This window comes from Argiope bruennichi, chromosome 1, assembly GCF_947563725.1.
Source record: "Argiope bruennichi chromosome 1, qqArgBrue1.1, whole genome shotgun sequence".
NCBI classification, from domain to species: Eukaryota; Metazoa; Arthropoda; class Arachnida; order Araneae; family Araneidae; genus Argiope; species Argiope bruennichi.
Window position 1 is genome coordinate 79,361,996 of NC_079151.1, and position 24,428 is coordinate 79,386,423.

Genomic DNA, 24,428 nt, shown 5'->3' on the forward strand with positions numbered 1-24,428 from the left:
TCAAGAACATGATTCAACCAAATTGGTTAATATTAAAGCTGTATTACTTTGATTATTTTAATTAAGCTCTGCTTATAGCGCGCATTGCCCTTCCTAAAAGAAGCAATTCCATAACATCATAGCGTTATTAAAATGTAAATATCTGCTTCATATAACTTCTAATTTTCGAAGTATTATAACTTTATCTATAACTGGCATTTATATTGTAAACACACAGGTACTTCAGAGTCCTTCTTCCTTAGCTTTATTATGATGAAATATTTGAGGAAACAATAAAACTATTTGAAATTCAGTGCCACAATGTAATCTATTATTGGAAAAACAATAGTTTTTTTTTTTTAAATTTCCAAAATTAAGTAAATATTTACCTGCTATTAAATGGAAATCATATCAAAGAAATTCTTCAAATCTCAAGATTAGAACCGATTTTAAAAATTTCATAATGAATTCCCACTTGATTTGAATTTTCAACCTGGAAAACATTTTATTCCATTTCGTTTCATTCAGCATGCAGACATGAACAATTTATTTAGTTATTGAATAAATAAATTTGAGTTAATTTATGTATTATAAAAAATTTGTAGTCCAAATATATCTTAAATGTGCTTTCATGTTGATAATTTAAGATTAATTCAATATATTTTTCTTAGCAAAATTTTATCTCTAAATGGGAGAAAACAAATTATCCATTTTGGAAATGTCAAATCCATGCATTGTTTTGGAATATGATTGCCTACGCATGCGCCTTATAATGTTAATTTTACAATTTGCTCTTCTCTGATGCTTTCTGGTAGTCTCTAATACACATCTTCAATTGCAAATGGGTTCATAATAGACCTTGCTTTAAGTAATTACGACGTATGCCGTTCTGAATTATCTGAAGACAGAACAATCAGCGGAAGCCTCTTGAAAGGTGAAATGTTATACAAGCTCTGAGAATGGAATACTCGGAGAGATAATATTTAGCAGGAATAGATAATGGAGTTGGTTCGAAATACCTGCATAAATCGAATTTCGGCTGAATTCTCCATGGGATTGTGAAGTATCGAAGAGGACTTTAATTTAACTCAAACTAGACTTGAATGGGAATACACTAAATCTGAAGATCTAATTGGTAACTTTGTAGAAGTACATTGTAATTAAGTATTCATTTATATATTATTGAACAGGAATATTCTTCAAGCGCATAAAATCATTCTAAGAATAGTTTACTCTTTGAGAATATATATTAAATTAAGATAATTTAAAACCGAGTAGAAAAGTGCAAGGTTCCTTATTAGATGAAACATTCTATTTGGGACTTTTAATCGTTATTTCAGTGTATAAAAGAAGGTTAGGAATAAACACATTCTTAAAGTGTGGTCGAGTGATTTTTTATCTTCAAGTTATTTTTATTACATCGATTTAATTAGAAATCACTAAAAACATTTGGTAATTCGATGCAAAACGCAAAATACATTGTTTGCGAATTAGTTCATTAAAAAATTTTGCCAATGCAATTAAGTCTCCATTTCCTTGCATATATAATTACCATTTATTTCTTTTCACGTAATAATTTTGTTCTTTTCAGAATGAAGCGTATTACTAACTGTCAGGATAATTTTCTGATAATAAATAATATTTGGAGTTGTGAGACATTTTTTTTAAATATTTAAATATGTTTTTAATATATCAATTATTCCGAACAAAGTGGAATTTAATTTAAATATGTTATGAATGATGATAGGATTTTGAATATTATGATGCATTATTTAAATGTAAATTTTAGATTAAAGTAATTAAACATTGAAAGGTCTCAAGATCAGAAAAGCTAGGTAAATTAGCTTCAGGCAAATAAAGATTAGTTATAAATCGAAGCATCTGACTCATTTATCTATATCTGTAAAGAAATGGTATTTTAATAAAACATTATAAATTATTATAAATTTATCAAATAATCTCGATATTCGTAAAATTCATATCAATTTATATTTTGAATAATATTTTATCTAAACTAATGAAATATTTATAAACATTTTATAGAATCACTCAAGAAAAATATAATGTTCTTTTCTCGTTTTATTCCGGATCTCCAAAATGATTCTAATAATATTTTGAAATAATTGAAATTTTATGTTTTCATTTATATAAATCTTTTATATTATGATTAATTGTGACAAATTGCTCATGCAACTTTTCTCATTTATTTTGTTAAACCAGTGACTGAGCCCAAATGGATTAAATGCTTCAATTAATCACTGGAGGGCATAATTTGATTTTGAGCTCCAATGTCTGCTGCAGTTATATTCGCTTGCTTATTCATCCAATTTGAATGTTGTTGCCAAAGCCGATAACTCATACAAATCTTATTTGCAGCTCCCCTCTCTGTGTACGTCACACCACAAAGACAGATTGTGGACGTAGGTCGATCGGCCACCTTTAATTGTACAGTGTCCGGTCGTCCAATCAGGTCTTTAAACTGGGTGAAAGATCAAAGGCCCATTGAGGATTTCTATGGCGGGGGACGAGTGGTCCTTCTCTCACGCGATGTTCTCCACATTCCGATCGTTCAAAGAGAGGACAAAGGCATGTATCAGTGCTTCGCGTTCAATGATTTCGAATCAGCTCAAAGTACTGCAGAGCTTAAATTGGGAGGTGAGCACCTAATAGTTTTATTTGATGTCACCTTAGTTTGAATGAATTAACAATGTTTGTTTGTATTTTAGATGTTAGTTTCAATTTTTTTAATTGCCGGTGCTTATCATTTGTTTCTTACAGTTAATTAAAAGTGCAATTAAACATTTAATTAGAATTAAATATTAGTTAATTAAAAATTAAAAATAAATAAATTAATTAATTAAAATTAAAATTTAATTAATTAAAACTTAATAAAAACTTAAATTTCAAAGGCTAATTCTACTAAATTGGTATAATTAATTATTTAATTTTACTTTTGCAAAAATAATAGCTACTTGAAAATTTAATTAATTTAAGAATCCAAAAGAAACTTCAAGCTTTGGATTTTAAACATCGTATCAATACACACCAGAATTATTTTTCTGAAAGTAAATCCTGAAGTTTAACCCTTATGTTCGTTTTGTATAGTATACCATACATACAACTTTATAAAAATATACTATTACTATAAAATAATTTTTATAAAGTTGTATGTATAATATACTATATAAAATGTATAACTACCTACATACATTTTTTTTTTTTTTTGCTTTTCTTTAAAAAAAACAATCTTGCCACGATAAGGGGATAAGGGTTAAAAAATCTTATGAAATATCATTTGAATATGTGATTAAAATGAAAAAAAAATACATGACTATTAATAATTTTTTTGATGATAAAAAAATTTTTATGCTTTACTATGTGTGTTATGTCTATATAAATTAAATTATTTTCTACTTATATACATAAAATCTGTATTTCTTTGAAGTTTTCTCCTTATTAATATTCAATCATTCTCGCTGGTCATAAAAATTACATATGCCGATTTGAATTTGGCTTCAATGAGTATTATACATTCATGAAATTATTTGTAAAATAATTAAACCTTTATAGCTCATTATGTCAAATTTTAATTGAAATATTTTTCCTGTCCAGATGTTGCTCCAGTGCTTCTAGCCACGTTTTCAGGAGAAGCTGTTCGCCCTGGATCTTCAGTATCATTGAGATGTTCTGCATCAGGCAATCCTCTTCCACAAGTAAGTAGATATTAAACATTAGAATGCTATTTTGTAAGGTACCAAGTACTTTTACCCAAATCGAATAATATTTTTAAGAATCGAATTAATATCGATACTTTATATTACAGGTAACTTGGTTTCTAGACGACGTCAGCATACCCGATGCTATACGATTTAGAGTTGGCGATTATGTCACATCGGACGGTCATGTCATGAGCTATGTAAATGTGACAGATATTCATGTAGAAGACGGCGGTGAATATACTTGCTCTGCTGAAAACGCTGTGTCTAGTGTCCGTCATACAGCGCGAATCGATGTGTATGGTCCTCCTTTCGTGAGACCCATGCCCAACGTTAGCGTAGTGGCTGGACAAACAACAGTTCTGAAGTGTTCGATTTCTGGGTATCCAATTGAAACTGTCATTTGGATGAAAGGTAAGATAATTTATTATTCACTAGTTATCCTCGGCTAACAATTAATTCACCTGGAATATCAATAGATATTTACATCTCTAGATATCGGTTATATTCAATATCACTAGACACTGCCCATATTTAAATTCAGCTAAATCTTTTAGATGAAACTGATGCCCTGAAATTGGCAGATTTTAAAGTCGTGTTATTTTAATTGCTTAATATATATGTTCTTTTCATTGTGTATATGAGTTTTCCTAATGGTGTTTAGTCCCATGATAAAATTTAAAATTGCAATTCATCTATCTTCCAACTTTCACATATTGTAATGTTACATTTGCTCACTTCTCTTATAAAATATAATATATTAATTAAATAATAGCAATATGAAACGGAGTCTTTAGACCTAAGCCGTAGAAGGAGACCACGTGAGTAAACATCTTATTAAGCAATGAATACTGTTTGAATTAGAGCAATAACAATTTATTGTTGCCAAAATTCGGAAAAAAAATTGCACGCGTCTATTAAAATCTTTCATCAATAAAAAGGCAATTATCTTAAAAAATACTTTTTTTAAAAAAAAATTTTGAAATGGTGTGATATTCGTTTTCGTGTAGTAATATTTTTAGAAAAAACGCGGAAAAATTTCGAAAATTCACCTAATTTTTAATTAATTATATTTGAAATTTCAAACATTTCCTTCCTAGGTGCGTATTATCATTTTCCAAAGAAAATAAATATCAAACTTAGTATTTCTTGGCAACGGGTTAGCTTATAGAGCACCAGTACATATAATCTCACACGAATATACACACATCCATCTTTATTATCATTAAAGTCAAGCCACGTTTGGAGACCAACTTGTTCTTCCGGGACAACAATATTTTCTGAATGTCAAACTATTAATTTCGCATTCATCTAATCAAAAAGACTACAAAATATAAATTGAATAGCTCCCATCTACTATAAAATACTGCTTGTAATTTTAAAAAAAAAATTGGACATGCTACCAATTAAAAGGCGAAATGAAAATACTACTTCGGTGTAAACGCCGAAGTAATTTTATGTTAATTTTAATATTAATAAAAGTACGATTGAATGGTTCAATGAATGGTGACCCATCATAATGATAAGAGCATTGTTCAAGTCAATTTTATTTATATTAAAATTAAAATAACTGAAATTTATATATCTAAAATTGTGATTTCTTGCGATTAAGATAGTGTAAAATTATTTTTACGAGATATTTCAATTTTTATTTAATATATATTTTTTTGACTAACTCTTGGACTTTGAAAGTTTAAAAACGACTTTCCTTTTATTTTAAATTGCACATGTGCCAAAGTTCATCCAAAATGGCCAAAAATTTTAGATTTATATTAAGCCAAACAAATGCTTATCTCTATCTATATTTATATCTAGATATTCTGCTCTTGCAATGTTTTTATTTTTTTTTTTATTTTTGTACATATAAATTTGCCAATGGAATACCTACTTTGAGTCAGTTTACAATAATTAACACTATATTTAAGCCGTATAGATTGACAGATAGATACAGATGTTGATAAATAGTTAAATAGATAAAAATATTCAATGATTGTTAATTCATTACCTTAAAAAATGAACTATCTATATATTAGATACGGATAGTGGATATGGATCCATATATTAGATATGGGCGATTAAAATCCATATATTAGATATGGGCTAAATTTCGATTTAAAAAAAATTCGAAATTTAGTTTATTTTTTAAATAAGCATCCAAGATATACGTAATAAAAGTTGATGTTCCATAAAAAAAGAACGCGATACATAAAAAAGATGCAGTAGATATTACCTTACGAATTGCCAAGATTCACATATTATACCCCTTCTGAAAACTAAATTGTATGGTGAATAAAATAGTTCCAATATGTAAAATAGATAATATACATAATTTCAGTATTTATTTAAATCCAGCGGGAGTGGCTCACCCAAACTGTCGAGCATATCCTCCAATAAACTTGTCATCCCAGAGAATGTCTTACATAGCTTTGGCGTACAACAGTTACGAGATATCAACCTTTGGAAAAAATTTAAAATGTTTCTCTTGCAGGCGGCTAATAGTAGCCCGAACTCGAATGCGAGTTTTAGACTCGTTTTTCCCAACGGAATGAAACCAATGTTTGACGAAAAACTGCACTTGTAGTCACAAAATTCCATACCAAATTTGTTATATTTTAGTCATTGTGTTTCTGATTTACTGCATTTACATATTTCTGAAAGTACAGACCGACAGATAACCAACCCTTTTTTGGCTTTGGCTCAAAATTTGACAGATGTCTACACTAAAGATTTTAAATCTATTTACCTAATTTCACCTTTCTAACTTTCTTCGTTTAGTAATTATCGTGTTACTTATATTCGAACAACAGGACAAAAGGACCTCTTCTGAACAGATTTTGTTCAAATTTTGATAGAAATTTTCTAAATTTGGTATAAAGATTATATACCAAATTTCAAACGTCTAGGTTCAAAGTGATTTTCAATTATCTTTATCTCAAACAGACAGGCAGACGATTTGTGTTTTTCGAATCCAAGCAGTTTTAAAATATGAAGATTCATCAAAATCTCGAGTTTCAATTTTTTGACGATTACCATAATTTCTCTATACTATATATACGAGAAAGTAACAAAAAGATATAAATTTGAGAAAGAAATCTTATATCTATTAGTAATAAATTTATAAAAATGAGATAGAAAAGAAAGTTATCAAAAGAAATGAGCATTAATCAATATGCAAACTTTGTAATGTATTTATATAGGATACAAAACTGTTTATTTTCCTACATGAAAATTCAGCAGCGTTTTCGTGTAGTAAAAATTCTGCACACATTATCAAACCCATTTTCGGTTTTCTGAAATATTCATAGGAATGACTATGTGAAGAGCCGAACAAAAGATGTATAATAAATATGCATTATTACTTTGCTTAAATGCAAATTTTGATATACACTCAGTAACGAATCCTCTAAAATTTTAATGAGATTGTCACGAAATACATTTTCTCGAAACTTTGTAAATGGAATTGAATATTAACAATGGATATTATTTCTGTATGAATAAATTCTTGCATTTTGTCAGTTCTTATAATAAAAATATTTGCATTTTAATTTTTGGGATTCCTTTTAACATTTTTGATGATATATAATCTCTACGACTTATTTCTGATACAAGATTTGGATTTACATAATTAATGTGTTGCAGCGTTATACAGACATGAATTTGCCTAAGGTTGCAGCAAAATAATAATAATAATAATAAAAATTCGGCATTTGTTTGAATATATCATTTCGATTTTGCATCATAATGCTAAAGTGCCATGGAATTTATAATTTAATAGATGCATGTATCTTAAAATTAATCAAAATAGCTATTTCCTGCAAATTAATTAATTTTTGAGTTTTTTATTTAATTATCGCTTGTTTAATGTAAAATCTAATAATTATAAAGGATGTCATGGCATTTGTATCAAACTGGAATCAAAATGTTTGTGAATATACTCCATATAATAATGAATATTATAATTTAAAATATTTTTAAATGGTGTTATTACTGGGAATAATTTTCCTTTATTTTGTTTTAGCTATCATTTATTAATAATTTTTGTACTTTGTAGCTCTTTTTATCCACAACTGTAATTAGAAACTTCTTTTTGAGCTAAAAAATGTGAGCTACTGTTTCTATTATTATAAGATAGTTGTTAGATTTAAAATCAATAAAATGAAAGTAACAGACGGAGTAGAAGTTTCAAATAAGGTTCAATAGAATAAATTACTTTAAATGTTTCTCTGAAATGTTTTGAAAACAATATCATGTGCTGAAGTCAGTTATCAAATAGAAATAAAAAAAAAATTCAAACTGAAAATATTTTTTTTAAATACTTAGATATTTTAATACTTTAGTTCTTTAGTTTAATACTTTTTAATACTTTAAATATATAAATACTTAGATATATTTTTCCTCTGAATTAGACTCCCATAATAAAATAACTTTTACAATAGAAATAATTATTGTATATTTACTCACATGCATAATTATTATATATTTAGATAGAATTATTATACTATTCATCGCAGTTTTCGATTTAACACATATTAAACACTTTTATACAACAATAATTTTTTTCTGCTCTTTTTGTCCACAGATGGCGCCACGCTGCCAACTAATCATCGACAAAAAGTGGAGAACATGGGAAAATTGGTAATTCATGAAGTTCAACGAACAGCCGATGAAGGTTTCTATACATGTGAAGTTGTTGGTCCAGATAACAAAAGAGCTGAAGGAAAGATGCATATGAGAGTTTTAGGTATGAAAAAAAATACTTTTCAGACTATTAGAAAATTATACTTCATTTCATAATCAACGAAGATTCAAAGGACGATATAAAATTAAATTTGTATATGCTATTAAATCCACGAAAAGTAAAAATATTATAAGGTAATCATACAGTGAAAGCTGTTTTAGGATTGATAGGTGATTGAAATGTTATTACTTCTTTGATACATTCATCGTCGTCATGTGCAACCTGTTGCCCACGATATGGAAGTTGTAGTATACATAAAGCAGCACCATCTAAGCTGATGATTGCAATGAAGCTGTCTATCTCAATTTAGAATAAGAAATTCAATTCTGAATGCCTTGAGGTGGTTGTTTAATATTTTGCAAACAAATGAATTTTTCATTTCAGTAAAGATGTACGACATTCATAGCTAGATAATTTTTCTCCATTTCAACATTTCCATCAGATGCTGAGCTCAACCGTTATGGTTACATCGTTAAGGCGAAGCTTAAAACCACTTCTTAACAAAAGCCATTTCACTTATAGAAACTAACACTTGTTAGAATTTGATTTCAGGGGAGGGATAACCAGATTTGAATTATTATATGATTAAAGTTGAATGCATTGGTGTACATTTTATATTATACATACAAAAAAGTTACTATGATGAAATTTTAACTTAAAACAACAAAGTTACCATAACGAAATTTTAATTTAAAATAACAAAGTTACCACAATTTGTAGTTTTAATGACCTTTAATATAACATTTTTTTTAAAAAAATTAATTTCAATTTGTCTCTGTAATAACTCATTGGGATATTAATTAATTCAAAAATACACGATTATTTATAAAATTTCATTTAATATAAAAAATTATTATTTATTTTTTCCCATATAAACTTTTTCTACGTGCTAACAAACGCATATTTAAAATTAATTCTGAATGCCATTGATTAACTATGCTATAAAATGTATCGTATGTAAATATGAAGTTTATATCAGACTAAATTAAATACTTTAAGAATAATTTCTTTATAATTATTTATGATTAAATAAAATGAAGTAATATATTTTTTTTCATATAATTATGTTTTATTTCAATGCGTAGTTGATTCACTTGTTTCTTCCTTTGATTTTTTAGTTGCCCCTGTTATTGAAAATGTCATGATGCCAGAGCTTCTCTATGCAAAGGAAGGCACCAAGACAAAAGTTATGTGCAGCGTCACTCAAGGAGATCCACCTATTCAAATAAATTGGAGGAAAAACGGGTTGGCTCTACCGATGGAAAAAGACCTGACGATGCAGAATTTCGAAGATTCCTCTGTTTTGGTTTTTCGCAAGATTTCTTCCGCTCACTCTGGGAATTACACTTGTTTCGCTTCCAATGCCGCTTCGAAAGTGAACAGAACAACACAGATTATTGTAAACGGTATTGTTATTTAAGGCAATAAAAATCCTTAAATTTGCATTTAATTGTACTTACAAATATTTATTTTCAAAAGTTTAAACTTTTAAAGAGCTCAAAATAGAACCTAAAATTGTCTTGATGGTCAACAACATTATCTTGCGATAACTTCCATTAATTTAACCCATTTACACAGTCTAACTGTAGATTATGCAGATATAATTTTAAACTGATTTAACAAAATCGACGGTCATTTTTTTTAAAGAAGAAAAAGAAGAGTTACCATAAGAAAAAAATAAAATGCTGTAATTGTACAGGTGTTGGTTTAAGGATAAATATTCTTAGCTCTGTTGCTAGATGACTTAAAAGGTAATCAAAATGTGCTACACTTTAAATAGAGGATGGGGTTACTTTTGAATATTGTGGAACTCATCCATCAAATACCTGCACTGTTTGTTATTCATGAACGAATTATTGAGTGAATTTCAGGAAAAATCGCATATAGGTTACAATCAATTTCAACGACATAATAGCACTTAAGAAAAGGAAGATTGAAAGAAGAATTATATTTCTCAAAATTATTTAACTTATATTATTGCTTGGTTGAGAGAGTTCGATTCATAATCTGTCTGCCAGATTCTGGCTTAAAAGAAAGATTTGATTGGAGTTAGGAGAAATAATCGTTGTTATCCTAAACTCTAATCAAATCACTTTCTTTCGTATCCTAAACACAAATCAACTAATGATGTGAAATAGGTTAATAGGAACTTTTGGAATCTTGTCCATATACTATCAAATATGATTGAATATATGAGATCAAATAAAATGATGCGTTGTGATATACAGGGGTTGCCGAATTCGATAGACAAATTCAGAAGGGTGATAGTAGGGATCAAGAGGATGAAGAATCACCATACAACGTGTAGTTCCAACGACGTTTAGTGGGTGAAAATCGCAAAAATATAAGGAGTCGGAGAACTTTTGGAAATTGTAAAAAATTAATTAAAAAAAACAAATTATGTTTCATCTATGAATTTTCTTTTAAGTAAAAGCACATTGTTAAAAGTTTTTTTCTTTTTTTTTTCATGTTGGTAACATACGGGTTTGATGATCTACGGGGTTGTAAATTACTGAAAACCAAAAAGTAGTTTAGAACCCATATTTACAAAAATATTAAAATTTCAAGAAAAATAGAAGCTTGAAAATGTAAGGAATTTTATATTCTATAATTTCATATAAGTGCGTAGAGTGAAAACTGGGAAATTTTAAAGATATTTAAGAAAAACTGAAATGGGAATCAGAAAACATCGCTGCTACATCAGTACCGCTGTTCCCAGAGCGTTAACAAATGTGAAAGAAAAATTCAGAGCAATGATAATAGGTATTAAATAAATGTAAAATTACCAGAAAATATAGAGTCGCAGATAACGTTTATTCAATGAAAATCACAAAAACAGACGTCGAAAAGACAATTAGTCTGATGAAAGGATTAATATTAAAATTTGAGTTAATAGATTAAATAAAGGTAATCGAGAAGCATTCTAGTATGTAAATTGTTCATGAGAAAAATAGAAGCAGTGAAAAATTATTCATTAATGAGTTTTATTTTTCAAATGATTTAATCAATACTTAAAAAATTAAATGTATTCTTTAAACCAACAGTTCCTCCCAGATGGAAAATAGAGCCTTTTAACAGTTTTGCAGTCGTTGGGAAAACCGTTATCATGAAGTGCTTGGCTGAAGGCTATCCGACTCCAAGAATTTATTGGAAAAAGGCCTCAGGTAATCAGGACATAACATTACGGTATATTTAAAAGTCTTGCATTTCATTTTTTTATTTCAAAAATAATTTTTTTTAAAATATAGCGTGCTTCATGTATGAATGGGTAGAAGATTCTTGAATAGTAAGTCAGCAAATACCATATTAAATTACCTATAGAGTGTGCGTATGAAAATAGAGCTACTTAAATAAGGAAGGCACACATTTTTAATAATTCATTAAGAGATGTTTGCAAGAAGTGGTTGTATCTATGCCTCCAAAAACCTTTAGTCAATAGTTATAAATATATGTAAATGATTATCCTTTGTGTATATATGATTGTGCTATGTAAATATAATTAGAAATTTATATTATTTTTAAAATGCAATCTTTGTGCCATGTTATGCATCATCTATGACACCGGAAAGATATTTTAATCGTTTAAATTTATTATGTTAACAAAAAGCAAATGTATAACATATGAACATTTGAATTAATTTCAAACCATTAATCAAGCTTCTTTGTTAGGCGACATACTCATTTCCCTATTATAGCATAGTTCTGACTTTCTTGTCACAGCTCCTGTCGCGTGGTAAAGCTTTTAATAAAAATCATGCTCATTTGTCACAATTAATCAAATTTGTAAAGAGACAAAGAAAAATGATGAAAGCAGGTAGTAAGAGCATTCAATAAAAGTTTGCATCATTGTTACAAAACCTATTTTTGATGTTTAGAGAGTACTTTCATTTATTAAAAAAAAAAAAAAAAAAAAAAAAAAAAAAGATAATAAGTATATTTATATTCTTTCAAGAAATGCGGTTTTTTTTTTCCCGAAATTTCTGCCAGAATACTTCAATTTACATTTTTCATGTTCTCTCTTGCATTTGAATCAACTTTAAAATTTTATTACATAACCACCTCATAATAACCTTTATTTTACATTTACCTCATGAATCTGGATCATTTATTCTTTTCATTCACTATGTGCATGATCATCAAATGCCTCCACAAAAATACCTTAGGTGGATTAAAAATCTTTTTTATTATTTATCTCATCCAGTTTGGTAAATATGTACTAACTCGATTGATTGTAAATCTTGTAATGATCTTTATGAAGTCAAACACATTTGAAATCAGATACGAGAAATTCAACTCGTATAGGTCCAAGTATTGAAATCCAAGAGAATAAACATTAATAATTTTTAAATTAATTTATATAAAAACAATTTTCTACATATAATTTATATTAAAATTACAAAAAAATGAATATATGGATAAAAAATATAAATAAGTATTATTTAAATAAGATATTTGACTATTTTTTTTTAAATTACCAAGTGGAAGGTTAATAAGCTTTGATCTCAATTCACTGCATTATTTCAAACATGTATTTTTATTTTCATATGAGTGCGAAAAAAGTTAAGAACAATTTTTCATAATTATTTCACATATTTTGATATTTTTCAAAAGTAGCAGTTAGTTCGCAAAAATGCAAAATAGTTTTTTATATTTTTTAAAATTATATTTTATCTGATTTCGTGATATTTTCACTGAATACCGAACAAATTTTTTTTCCGTCCTTCAAATTGTAGCCAAGACAAATTTAATACCAAACAATTTTATATTATGTCCCAAATAATTTGTTTTCTTTTAAAATATTCAAAATTTTGAAGGTTTTTTTATTCTTTATTCACTTTTGTTTTCTGGGCCGATTTCATATTTTTCAAAATGAAATTTTGTAATCCTTTTTTCTCAAACTTGCCAGAGTTTTAAAATTGCCCACATTTGTGAATTCTCAATAGTAATCACTAATTTATTTCCAAAATAATTTTTAGTTGCAAAAACATAAATGAATTGAATTTTTACTATGTAAGATGTCATTTGGAGTCAGTGTAAGCGAAAATGATTACCAAATTCCAAAATATTTATAACATCTAGTTATAAATTAAACAATAAAAAGTATATATATATATATATATATATATATATATATATATATATATATATATATATATATATATATTATACAATAAAAGCTGCTGTTTATAAAAACTTCTTTTGTTAAATTTTAGTCAATCTTTCTATTTTTTAATAAATACATTTATTCTGCTTTCAAGGATCCCAGCCCAAGGACTTCCGTGATGTGTTGTCCAGTTACCGGAGGCAGGTATTTGACAACGGCACGCTGGTTCTGCAGGAGGTGACAGAGTCAGATGGCGGCCATTACTTATGTCAAGCGACCAACGGCATCGGGACCGGGCTGAGCAAAGTCATTCATCTCACCATCCACAGTACGTCCAAAGGGCATTAATAATGCCGAGAACTATTTCTCTCTCTTTGTTACACCCCAGGGAGGCTCTTTCATCTAACTCTTTCACGGAGATTTCGATGAATGAGATTACCCGCGATTGCGATAAATATACTTTGACAACTGAGGTAAATGGATGTCCCGGGAGAGACAGACGGGAATTATGGGAATGAGACATTAGGCGGAAGAAGTAGAGATTTTCGGAATTGTTGCACTCCGAGAAATCTTTTGAAAAGCTGAATTATTATTAGAAAATATTTTTTGAAAGGGTGGTAAAAATTTTTATAGAATTTTAAAATAAAATGAATAAAGTAATGATATTATAAATAACACATTATTCAATACTTTAGTATATTCTGTATAAATTATTAAGGAATAGATGAAATTCATAAGGTAAGTTTGCTTAAAGTAATGTGCATTGACGGTTTTTTATTATTAAAATTATTTCTGATTTTTAAATTATGAAATATATTATAAAATAACAAATAATTTATCTTAAAAAGTTATTTAATATTTTTATATATATGGCAATAAGTTTTCAATGTCCTGATCTTTTGTGCAATAAAAGCCTTACTGCATGCCTTACGAAAGAAAATGATGAATTTTAAAAGAATGAATGATTCTTCATCTTATTTCGAAGTTGTCCGTGTTTACTTCCAGAGTTAAATGGTTACAACATTCATATTTTCTGGTTAGATTGAATTAAATACGAAGGCATAAACATGAAGAATATAAAAAGCGTAATCATAACACATCGTATATTCGATTAGAATATGGCTGCTTATAGGAAATATTTGGTGTTCAACTTTCTTAAAATTGTAAAGCATATACTAATAAGTTGTGGCTTTTTTTAAGCATAACATAATTTTTAGTTTTACTTTTTTAAGCGTAACATCTTTTAAGCATAACATATTTTTTAAAAATTATAATTAAGCTATAAATTATATTTATATTACACGCGTATAAATCTTAGATGTTAGTTGTTCAAATATTAAATTCGTATTATTTAATTCCACTCGCTTTTACCTTTATTAACACAGATAGAAATGAGACAGAGAAAGTCTCAATGTGAGACTGTTAAGTTCCGTTTAATGTTGGAGTTTTGAAAGTTGTAAATTCAACATTCACATAACGGACATATTGTTGTAGAACTCTTCACAGTGTTGATTTTTTAAAGAAATCGAACAGATGCAGATTTTACTATTCTGCAGCTTGATTTCTGTTCTTAAGATTTTCATACTCAACAACCACTTTTTTTATATATAACTTTCCGTTTTTAATTATAACTTTTTACTTTGTGTCATTTTTTTATATCTATTCCATAATTTTTCCATCCTTATATCTATTCCGCTTAATATTAATTTTATTTTATTTTAACAGTAGCACGATTAAAAAGAGAAATTTTATTAAATTTCAAGAAATTTATGCATTATTTTAAAATATTTATAGATTTTTATATTATTAGAAAAAAATATTTTTCGCCTACCAAGAAAAATGTTACACATATTAGAACAATTCAACAAACTCTTTAAATGATAAAATTTTACTATTTATTTATAGATTTGAGTGAAATAGTCGTTCAAGCATATCTACCAACATATTTTAAATAATTTTAAAAGAAAAACGATAAATATAAACTTTTTATAAAAATGCATATATATACATAAGGACATTCTGAGAATCTATTGATTCAAATTTACTGACTTACTTTAATCAATTTTTATTTCATTATTGAATTTAAACAGATTGAGGTTAGATTAGACATTCCACTAGACTTACAAAAAAACTGACGGAGAAAATTTCAATACTTTTTACCATTAAATATCAAAACTTTTAAACATATTGTGAAAAATTAATTTTAATAAAAGAGATTCTAAAAATAAAAATAATAACCGATTCCTTAAAAAAAACAGAATTTTCATAAATTATATTTATTTCCCCCATCTTCAATTCAAAAACTTTTTGTAAAAACTGATATTAAATGCATCAAAGAAAAAAGTGAAAAGAGCGAAATATTTTTGAATGAATGAAAGAAAGAAATTAAATCTAAGACTCATAAGAACACTAAAACTTGAAAAAAAAACCCTTCTTAAAATGAAAAGACATTTATGAACTAAAAAAAAAAGAACGCCCATTGGGTATTTCATTTCTTACCTCTAAGGAATTTCTTAATATGAGGTTACTGTTTTAAATTTAACGTTTCGTTTGCGTTCCTAAAGGAAGAAAAGAAATGAAAAGTTTTCTCTAAGAGTATAATCGTAGCAATTAAAATACCAGTCTGTTGATTCCTTTTTTTATAATAGCATTTCATAAAATTTTACAGTCTTCTTTATTTTATCGTCTTCTTTGACATATCTTATATTGCTTTTCTGCTTATAAAATGCATTTCTTCCAATAAACTTGATAGTCATTTTAAAAGAAAGGTACTTAAATATTTTTTCATCAATTTTCAATTTTACTTTTAATTGTAGTTTCCTTATCATATAATGATTTTCAATTGTTTTTGCATATTAATTTTATCTATTTAATATATCTATTAAATTTAAGTTCTTCGTCTTAATACGTTTTTATAGATTTAATTTTGATAATGAATCTTATTTATACATTCAAGCAATTACCTATACATATTTTTTTTGATTATTGAGAGCTTTCTTTGTATATTTAAACACATAAATTTTAAAACCTCTGATTGAAAATAGTTTCAATTTTCTGTTATTGTTTCAAATCTTATACGAAATATCTTTATTCATAATTTTTTTAATCTAAGGAAATATATCACTCTGGATTTTTTTTAAACGTATTACTCTGGATTTTTTTTAAACGTATTACTCTGGAACATTTTAAACGTATTATGTTCTGCTGGTGTATAATATTATTTATGATTAACTAACACAAAGCTGAGTTTTAAAATTAATGATGGTTAAATACAAATTATAAAGCTAAAAGATTTAACAAAAATTGAATGAAATTGAATTGCTATTGATGCTTTTTATATTTACTTTATTATTTTTGTTTGCTGCTCTGAAATAATTTTTTTTGTCCCTTAAGTAAATGAAGTAACATTTGTTACTGAATATCAGCATTTACCAGTAAAAGAAAATTGTTTTATGAATTAAAAACGGCTTTTGCTGATTAAAAGGGAAAAAAATAATTCAAAACTATGCATACTTATACAAAAGTAAAATCATTTAGTGTGTAAACAACAGAAACATAGCACAAATATTTAATAAAATAACATTTTATTAAATATTTGTTACTGAATATCAGCATTCATTGGTAAAAAAATGTGTCATGAATTGAAAAATGTTTTTGATAATAGAAAGGGAATTTTTTTTAAATCAAAAACTATGTATACTTATGAAAAAAGTAAGATCATTTAATTTGTAAACAATGGAAACATGGTACAAAATAAGGATTCTTTGATAAAGTAAATAATTAAAACTCTGAATCGTTTCTTTTCCTGGCCAGCCAGCCGTCATAAAACAATGTATTGTAGTGTTACATTGTGTTATGTGCAGAAATATGCAATTAGTTTCCCAACATCAATTGTAGTGCTAATTACTGGAATGAAATGTGATGTTTGTGCAAAACCGATTTAATGAAAGGTAAGCGAGGCGTAAAGTGAATGAAGGAAAATGTGTTAATTAATGTTTTGGTAATATAATGTTAATTAATAAATTCCATTAGAACTGAAACATAACAGAAGTAGAGTTAGTTGACCTTTAAATAATAAGCACTGAGAAAGGTTTTTTAATAATAAATTATTAAAAACGAAATTTTTTTCACAAAATATGTGTCTATAAAATACAACAACATGAAAAGATAATTTAACATGGTCATTTTAATGAACAATAAAAAGGTATAAATTGGAGTAAAGTTTAAAAAATTAGAAAATCCAATCATTATTTTCAATAAAAAATAAATGTAAACTGCGTTTTACTTTATCAACAAATACAACGAATATTCCCCTAACTATCCCAAATTTTCTTATAAATGCAAAATATTGAATAAAGTTGTATATGTTTTCTTATAAATGGGTTTTATTTGATATTTTTCCTTTCTTAACTGCAATAACATTCATTACATATTTTAATATAGTATATTTCCTTTATAAATGCACTTGTTGCTCTTAGTGGCCAGCTGATTCTCCGAAAATATTGCCTGTATTTAATTTCATCAAATATTTGAGATAGAACTTCATGTATATCATTCAGCCTAGTTTTCAGATAATAGTTTTAATTGCCTTCCTTATGATTTGCTAATTGTGAATGGAAATTTTCTAATAGACTAATCCCATTTTATCACAGCACTATTAAAAAGGTAAATATCCGGCTCATCCATTTTTTTTAAATAACGTTATATTGTAACTTTATTTTTTTTTTATTTGTACTAGCTGCATATAGCGAACAGTCTCATATTAATGACTTTATTGATTGTTAAATGATTCCAATAGGAAGCATGAGCATCTGTTTCGTTTTTTTTTTTTTAAATCACGTCGTTATTTGATTCAGCTGAAAAATACGAACTCGATCGAAGTGCACTCGAGTTAACTGGAAATTAAAAGTATATATACTACAAAATAAATGCGAATGAAAATTCTATTGCCCTAATTGGCAAAAGCAGGCAATTGAATGTTTTTATGATTGAGTTTTAATTCCATCACAACATGTAAAAAACATTGCAGCAAATCAATTGTGTATCAAATTGAATAAAAAAAATTATTAAAATTAAGAGACATTTGTACGGGAATGAAACTGATATCCTTAAAAAGTTCTTTAAGTTCTTAAAAGTTCTTCTCCTTTAAAAGTCTGTGTATTATCTTTGCGTTCAAAGATAATACAAAGACAATATTTGTGTATGAACATCTTTTTCCACAGGCATTCCATGGCTATTACCCATCTGGCAAAGATTAATCCTATTTTTGACTCGACTAAGATGTCTGTTTAAAGCTTATTTCTTGATTTCTTTTATATCCTCTTTCCTCTTACTGAATGGATTTTTTGGTGACACATTCTTCAACATTATTTAAAAAAATGTCCACCTCTATTAATTACCTGAATGAATGGTTGCAGTTGCAAAAAAAGGTTCAATGAAGGCGCAGTTTGTTTATATTTAACTATTGCCATTTGAGAATAAGTAATAAGATTAATTTCTGCGTCATGTTCGTTAGCTTTTTATGTATATATAGATTGTAAACCATTCATATATTAAACAGAATCCCCCTTTTTTAACTTTTCAACAATAGAAGAAAGTCACACTATTAAATATTTGATGAAACAATGAAAATGGTTTGAATTTCAAAGTAATGATATAATTTACAATTAAAAAAATATTAAGCAGAAATATTATTTTAAAAAATTGCCAAGTTCAAAAAACATTTACACGATTATTAAAATTAAAATGATATTAAAAAAATTGAAATGGTATAAAATTAACTTATGTGCATTAATATTTTCGAAAGTTATCGGAGAAAACGCCACCATTCATTTCATTTTTTGATTGATTAGAATTCTCATTAAAATTTTTAAAAACTTGCTTCGAATTTCATATTCCAACCCCCAAGGCACCAAATTTGATAGCTGTAGGTCAAACGGTCTACCGTGTAGAGCACTAACGCACACATATACTCCCACTCAGACACACACAAACGTTCTCTTTCGTATTAGAAATAATCTGAGATAATATTTTAGAAAGATAATATGTAAAACGATATATGAGATGATACAAGAGAAATTAACGGTATTATTCATATATTGTTAATTTATTTGATTAGACTTTCGAAATTATTATTTCAATAAAATGTGAAATCTTGTTGCTGATTCTTAGTTAAATAAAGAAATGGCTTGAAAAGATGAGTATATTCTTTTGTTCTGGGTGTGTGTGGGGGGGGATTTTTGGCTCAAAAATTGATTCCATCATAAATCTGCTATGTATATAAATCTACTGCATATTAAATCTGGAAGTGAATGTTAAGGTCTTCTTACCTATATGGTAATTTTTTTCGGAAATGGGATATTTGGTACTTATAATAGTTTTGTTATAATTATATTAGAACTATATTCCTTTAAAAATGTTTTGTTACTATATCCCAAGGGATATAAAAGTTATCTGATGCAATTATTTCTTTGAAACAGGAGTCTTTATTCTTTTTTTAGATTCAATTTCAAGGTTTGAAAAGTTTCTTTAATTAAACCTCGGGAGCCCAATTATTTCGGTATTAAAGCTTTAAAGAAGGAAAATTATTTTTTCATCGATCAATTGCAATTTTTTACATTTAATCATATCTCTGAATTTTAGAAAATGCTTTATCCGTGCATGTTTAAGAAAATATGCATATAAATAGAAATTCTCTGGTTTTTAAATAAAAATGAAAAATATAAATAACTTTCTTATCACTGACAGCTAAAAACAGTATCTCCCATCCAGTTAACTACTTGTTATCAATTTCTAACCTCATTAGAAACTCATTAGACATCAAGATAAAAAAAAAAAAAAAGAGTTCAGGTAACCAAATGTAAATATTTTTAACTTGTGCATATATATTTTTTTTATTTATTTTTCCCATCTAAAGCATTAATAAAAAGAATTAAAACTAAAGTCCGATTCTTTTTATAAGTGGAAATATTACAGAGGTCAAAATATATTTATAGCCGATGACTGACAATATTCATTTCGTTCAAGCCACAACGGTCAATTTCGACTGCTCATTAACATATTGATGGGATCGGATATCGCGACCTACACTTTAAGGATGCCAAAACTGGATTGGCGCTTAACGTTAATAAAACCTATTATTAAAATTTCGCTCTTTGTAAACATCAAAATATTATCAGTTCTCAGATACTACAGTCTTAAAAGCCTTTAGCAATACGCTAAGATGCATTTATTTCGCCAAAATGTCAGTGAAATAAGAGAAGACGCATCTAATGGGACGGAAATTAAGGTCAAAGCGTAACTGACAATTCTGAAAATGCACACATTTCAACTGCATATTACAATTTTGTGGATATAATTTATTCAAAATTACTGGTCTCGAGATCTTGAAACGGACAGTAGTAAATGAAATTTAATTCTTTGAAATTTCGTAATAATTTTTGTGGCGACATTTTAATTGCAGCATTTTCTTATTGGCATCCATGCAATAAGAAAATGCTGCAATTAAATATTTTTAAAGTCCATGCCAATTTTAGCCAAATATACTGTACTCTAATGGCTTAAACCAATATTGCTTTAATGATGATATGGAATAATCATTTGAACTTTATAGATTATTTCGTTAATTTCAAACAGAAAGGAACATTTTCGGGCAACATTAATTTCTTTTAGTGCATATCACAAGTTCATTCTTGTTATTTAAAATTAATAATGTAAAAAAATGTCTTTTTTTTTATCCAGCACCACCAAAATTTGAAGCAAAATTCGTCAGCTATACCGTACCGAAAGGCAAAGATGCCGAGTTAAAATGCGAAGCTGAAGGTGAACTTCCCATACGCTTTGAATGGGAAAAGGACAAACAACATTTAGATCCACAGAGTATGAAAAGGCAAGTAAATTCATCATTATTTTCTCCAAATTTTGTATTTTGTTTCCATGTCGGAATAAACTGTGCAATTTGTATACAAATTTCAAGAAAAAAAAATAATTACAGGTTATCTGCTGTGAAAGAATCCGGGCCCCAGTCAGCTGTGTCAAAATTACATGTGAAAAGTGCTAGTCGTTCCGATTCGGCCTTGTACACCTGCACAGCTTCCAACGAATTTGGAACAGACCAGACAAATATTCAGCTGGTTGTCCAAGGTAATGTGTGTATGATTAATTGCGTATATCGCTGCAAGTATTGATTTTAAAATTTCATATTTTCTTATTACTTGAAATTTAAACTATTTAATTTATAGCTTAGTTTTTCTAAAATTTTGCCGTTTAATTAAAAAAGAACGATGCCAAATAATGGAAACAAATGAGAGAAATCGAATTTATGGAGTATTCTAGATTTCATTTAAAAATGATAAAAAAATCAAATTCAATACTGTACAAATTTATTATTTACTTTCAATATTGAATAATTTTACTATTTGCTTTCAATACTGTATAAATTTATTATTTACTTTCAATATTGAATAAATTTACTATTTGCTTTCAATACTGTATAAATTTATTATTTACTTTCAATACTGAATAAATTTACTATTTACTTTCAATACTGAATAAATTTATTATTTATTTTGAATACTGAATTTCACTTAATATTTTCAATACTTTTAAGTGAAAGAAAAAGTTATTTATTTTTTTAAAGAGGTTAAAAATTATTGTAAGATTTGCATTTTGTCAATAAATTAATCAAATCTTGTTCAATACACGATTCACAATCGATTTGATTTTCAGTAACGAATGGCTAACATTAAAAACATTAAGGTAACAACTGGTCACAACTTAAATAAAATAATACGGGTTATTCAACTCATTACATAAATTCAGCATGAAACTACAAGGAATTATTCCTTGTAATTTAACTGAAGAAAAATGAAATAATGAAAATTAAAAAAAAAAAAAAGTAGAGAAATTTCACGACCCAGATTCATTTTATGAGAACTTTTTCAATAATAACTCACTTCCTCTTCCAGTATTATTATATTTCTGCTAAATTACCAAATTCTGTGGATATAAGAAAAATTTTACAACATTGTGCATACTAAATGAAAAGAAATAATATGAATGGAAGTAAAAGATGGATATGCTCTCGAATAACCGGATTACATTTTTGCAAAGGGAATCCTATTTTTCTTATCATTAGATCAGCGCAAATCGAAACTTTTATCCTTTTATATCAGAGCAAGACGACTGGGGCAAATTGATAACCTCATCATCTTATCAAATGCTTTTTTTATTGTTTTGTATTTGGATTCATATGCATTATTTTTTATTTATCTTCCATGACTTCTTGAAATATACGAACTATTTCATTCCCTGTTTTAAGGCGCATAAAATTAACGATAATATTTTAATTATCGCTCCTTTGGTAGATATGTTACTTCAAATAAAATAACATAATTCATAAGGAAAACAACTGAAGCAACAAAGACAAATTGATGGGAATACAAAACTACAAAATAAAAAAAAGTTATTGATGGAAGTCTGAAATTCTTTTTCGGCATTAAGAAAGAAAAAAATCACTATACTCCTGACCTGGGCTAGAAACTTTCAATGAAGGTACAGTACAGTTATACTCTATTCCAATGTCTATTTCATCCCTCCATCTGGAAGCTAAGGTCAAATGCTGCAAAAATTATATATAATGTCACAGAAGATGCTCAAGCTTAGAGGGAGAAAAATTTCTTTAAATTTTTAATAATTAAAATGCATCGTACACTAATCAATATCGAGTTATATTAATTTAAGATGAGATATTTTGAACTTGATAATCTTTTAATTACTTATTATTGAAGAAAAAGTATTTAACAGATTTTAATGAATTAGTGTACTCTTGTATATCTTTTAGAAATAAATCTTATTCAACTTTTATCAGATCAGCGCGAATCGGTGTTATTTTGTCCCGGTACTTGGGAAAAAATGACAACTATAGATTATCTTTTTATAATTTCAAAATAGTAATGATTATTTTAAAATAAAAATTTATCCAAATAATGCAAAATAAAATGTTTATTTTAATAATATATGCAAATAAAAACAATTTATCTTAATAAATGAATTTATTAAATTAATCAACTCTTGACAACTTAAATTTGCCTTAAAAGAAAATTCTTATGTCATTTGGATTATTTTTCACCTTGCAAGTACTTACTTATTTCGATCAGTTTCTAAATTAATTAGATATCGTAGATTAATATTCTCTATATATGTAAGTTTTCTCGCTTATTGAATCTAAATCATTACGAAACAAGATATATGTTAAAACTATTTAAAAATTACATAAATTAATCCTCACGTATATAATCTACAAGGCAAGCTAAATAATCATAACCTATTCGTATCAATTTTTATAATCACTAAATTGTTTCTCAAAATTCTCCAATTTGAAATATTGCTGACTTTCTAGAATTAACAAAAAATTATTATCTCTTCTTAAATTTAGAGCCACCATCTCCACCTGTCGAACTGAGTGTCAAAGAAAAGAGCAGTCGATCCGTGACATTAAGTTGGTCACCAACATTCAGTGGCAACAGTCCAGTAACAAAATACATTATTCAATATGGAAATGAAAGCACAGGTAAGTAAAAGAATATTTAGATAATATATTTTTTTAATATCATGAAAGATATATTATTATGAATGGAATTTTGGTTTAATTTGTTTTTCTGAATTCTAATATAGAATCAGATACAATTCTCATATAAATAATTTACATGTTCTTAATATTTGATCTAAATGAATGCTTTCAAAGCTCTCAAATTAAAAGGAATAAAACTGCATAAGTAAATGAGAATATGAATAAAGTTTTGATATTGTTTTTTTCTATAAAGCATATATCTATTTTCATGTTTTGGTACACGTTTTTTGAAGCAATAGTATTCCAAATTATAGATATGAT

General features: G+C 27.1%; 1 protein-coding gene across 2 annotated transcripts in view; it reads left to right on the forward strand.

Moving 5' to 3' along the window:
• Nucleotides 1-24,428, forward strand: part of LOC129981047 (cell adhesion molecule Dscam2-like) — a 268,212-nt gene that overhangs the window by 162,432 nt on the left and 81,352 nt on the right. For both annotated transcript variants that reach the window (XM_056091664.1, XM_056091674.1), the window contains exons 7-16: nt 2,356-2,634; nt 3,592-3,692; nt 3,803-4,109; nt 8,275-8,436; nt 9,552-9,839; nt 11,478-11,597; nt 13,692-13,865; nt 21,278-21,425; nt 21,531-21,679; nt 23,973-24,107. In XM_056091664.1, coding sequence (XP_055947639.1) covers nt 2,356-2,634; nt 3,592-3,692; nt 3,803-4,109; nt 8,275-8,436; nt 9,552-9,839; nt 11,478-11,597; nt 13,692-13,865; nt 21,278-21,425; nt 21,531-21,679; nt 23,973-24,107 — 1,863 coding nt within the window. The remainder of the gene's footprint in view (nt 1-2,355; nt 2,635-3,591; nt 3,693-3,802; nt 4,110-8,274; nt 8,437-9,551; nt 9,840-11,477; nt 11,598-13,691; nt 13,866-21,277; nt 21,426-21,530; nt 21,680-23,972; nt 24,108-24,428) is intronic.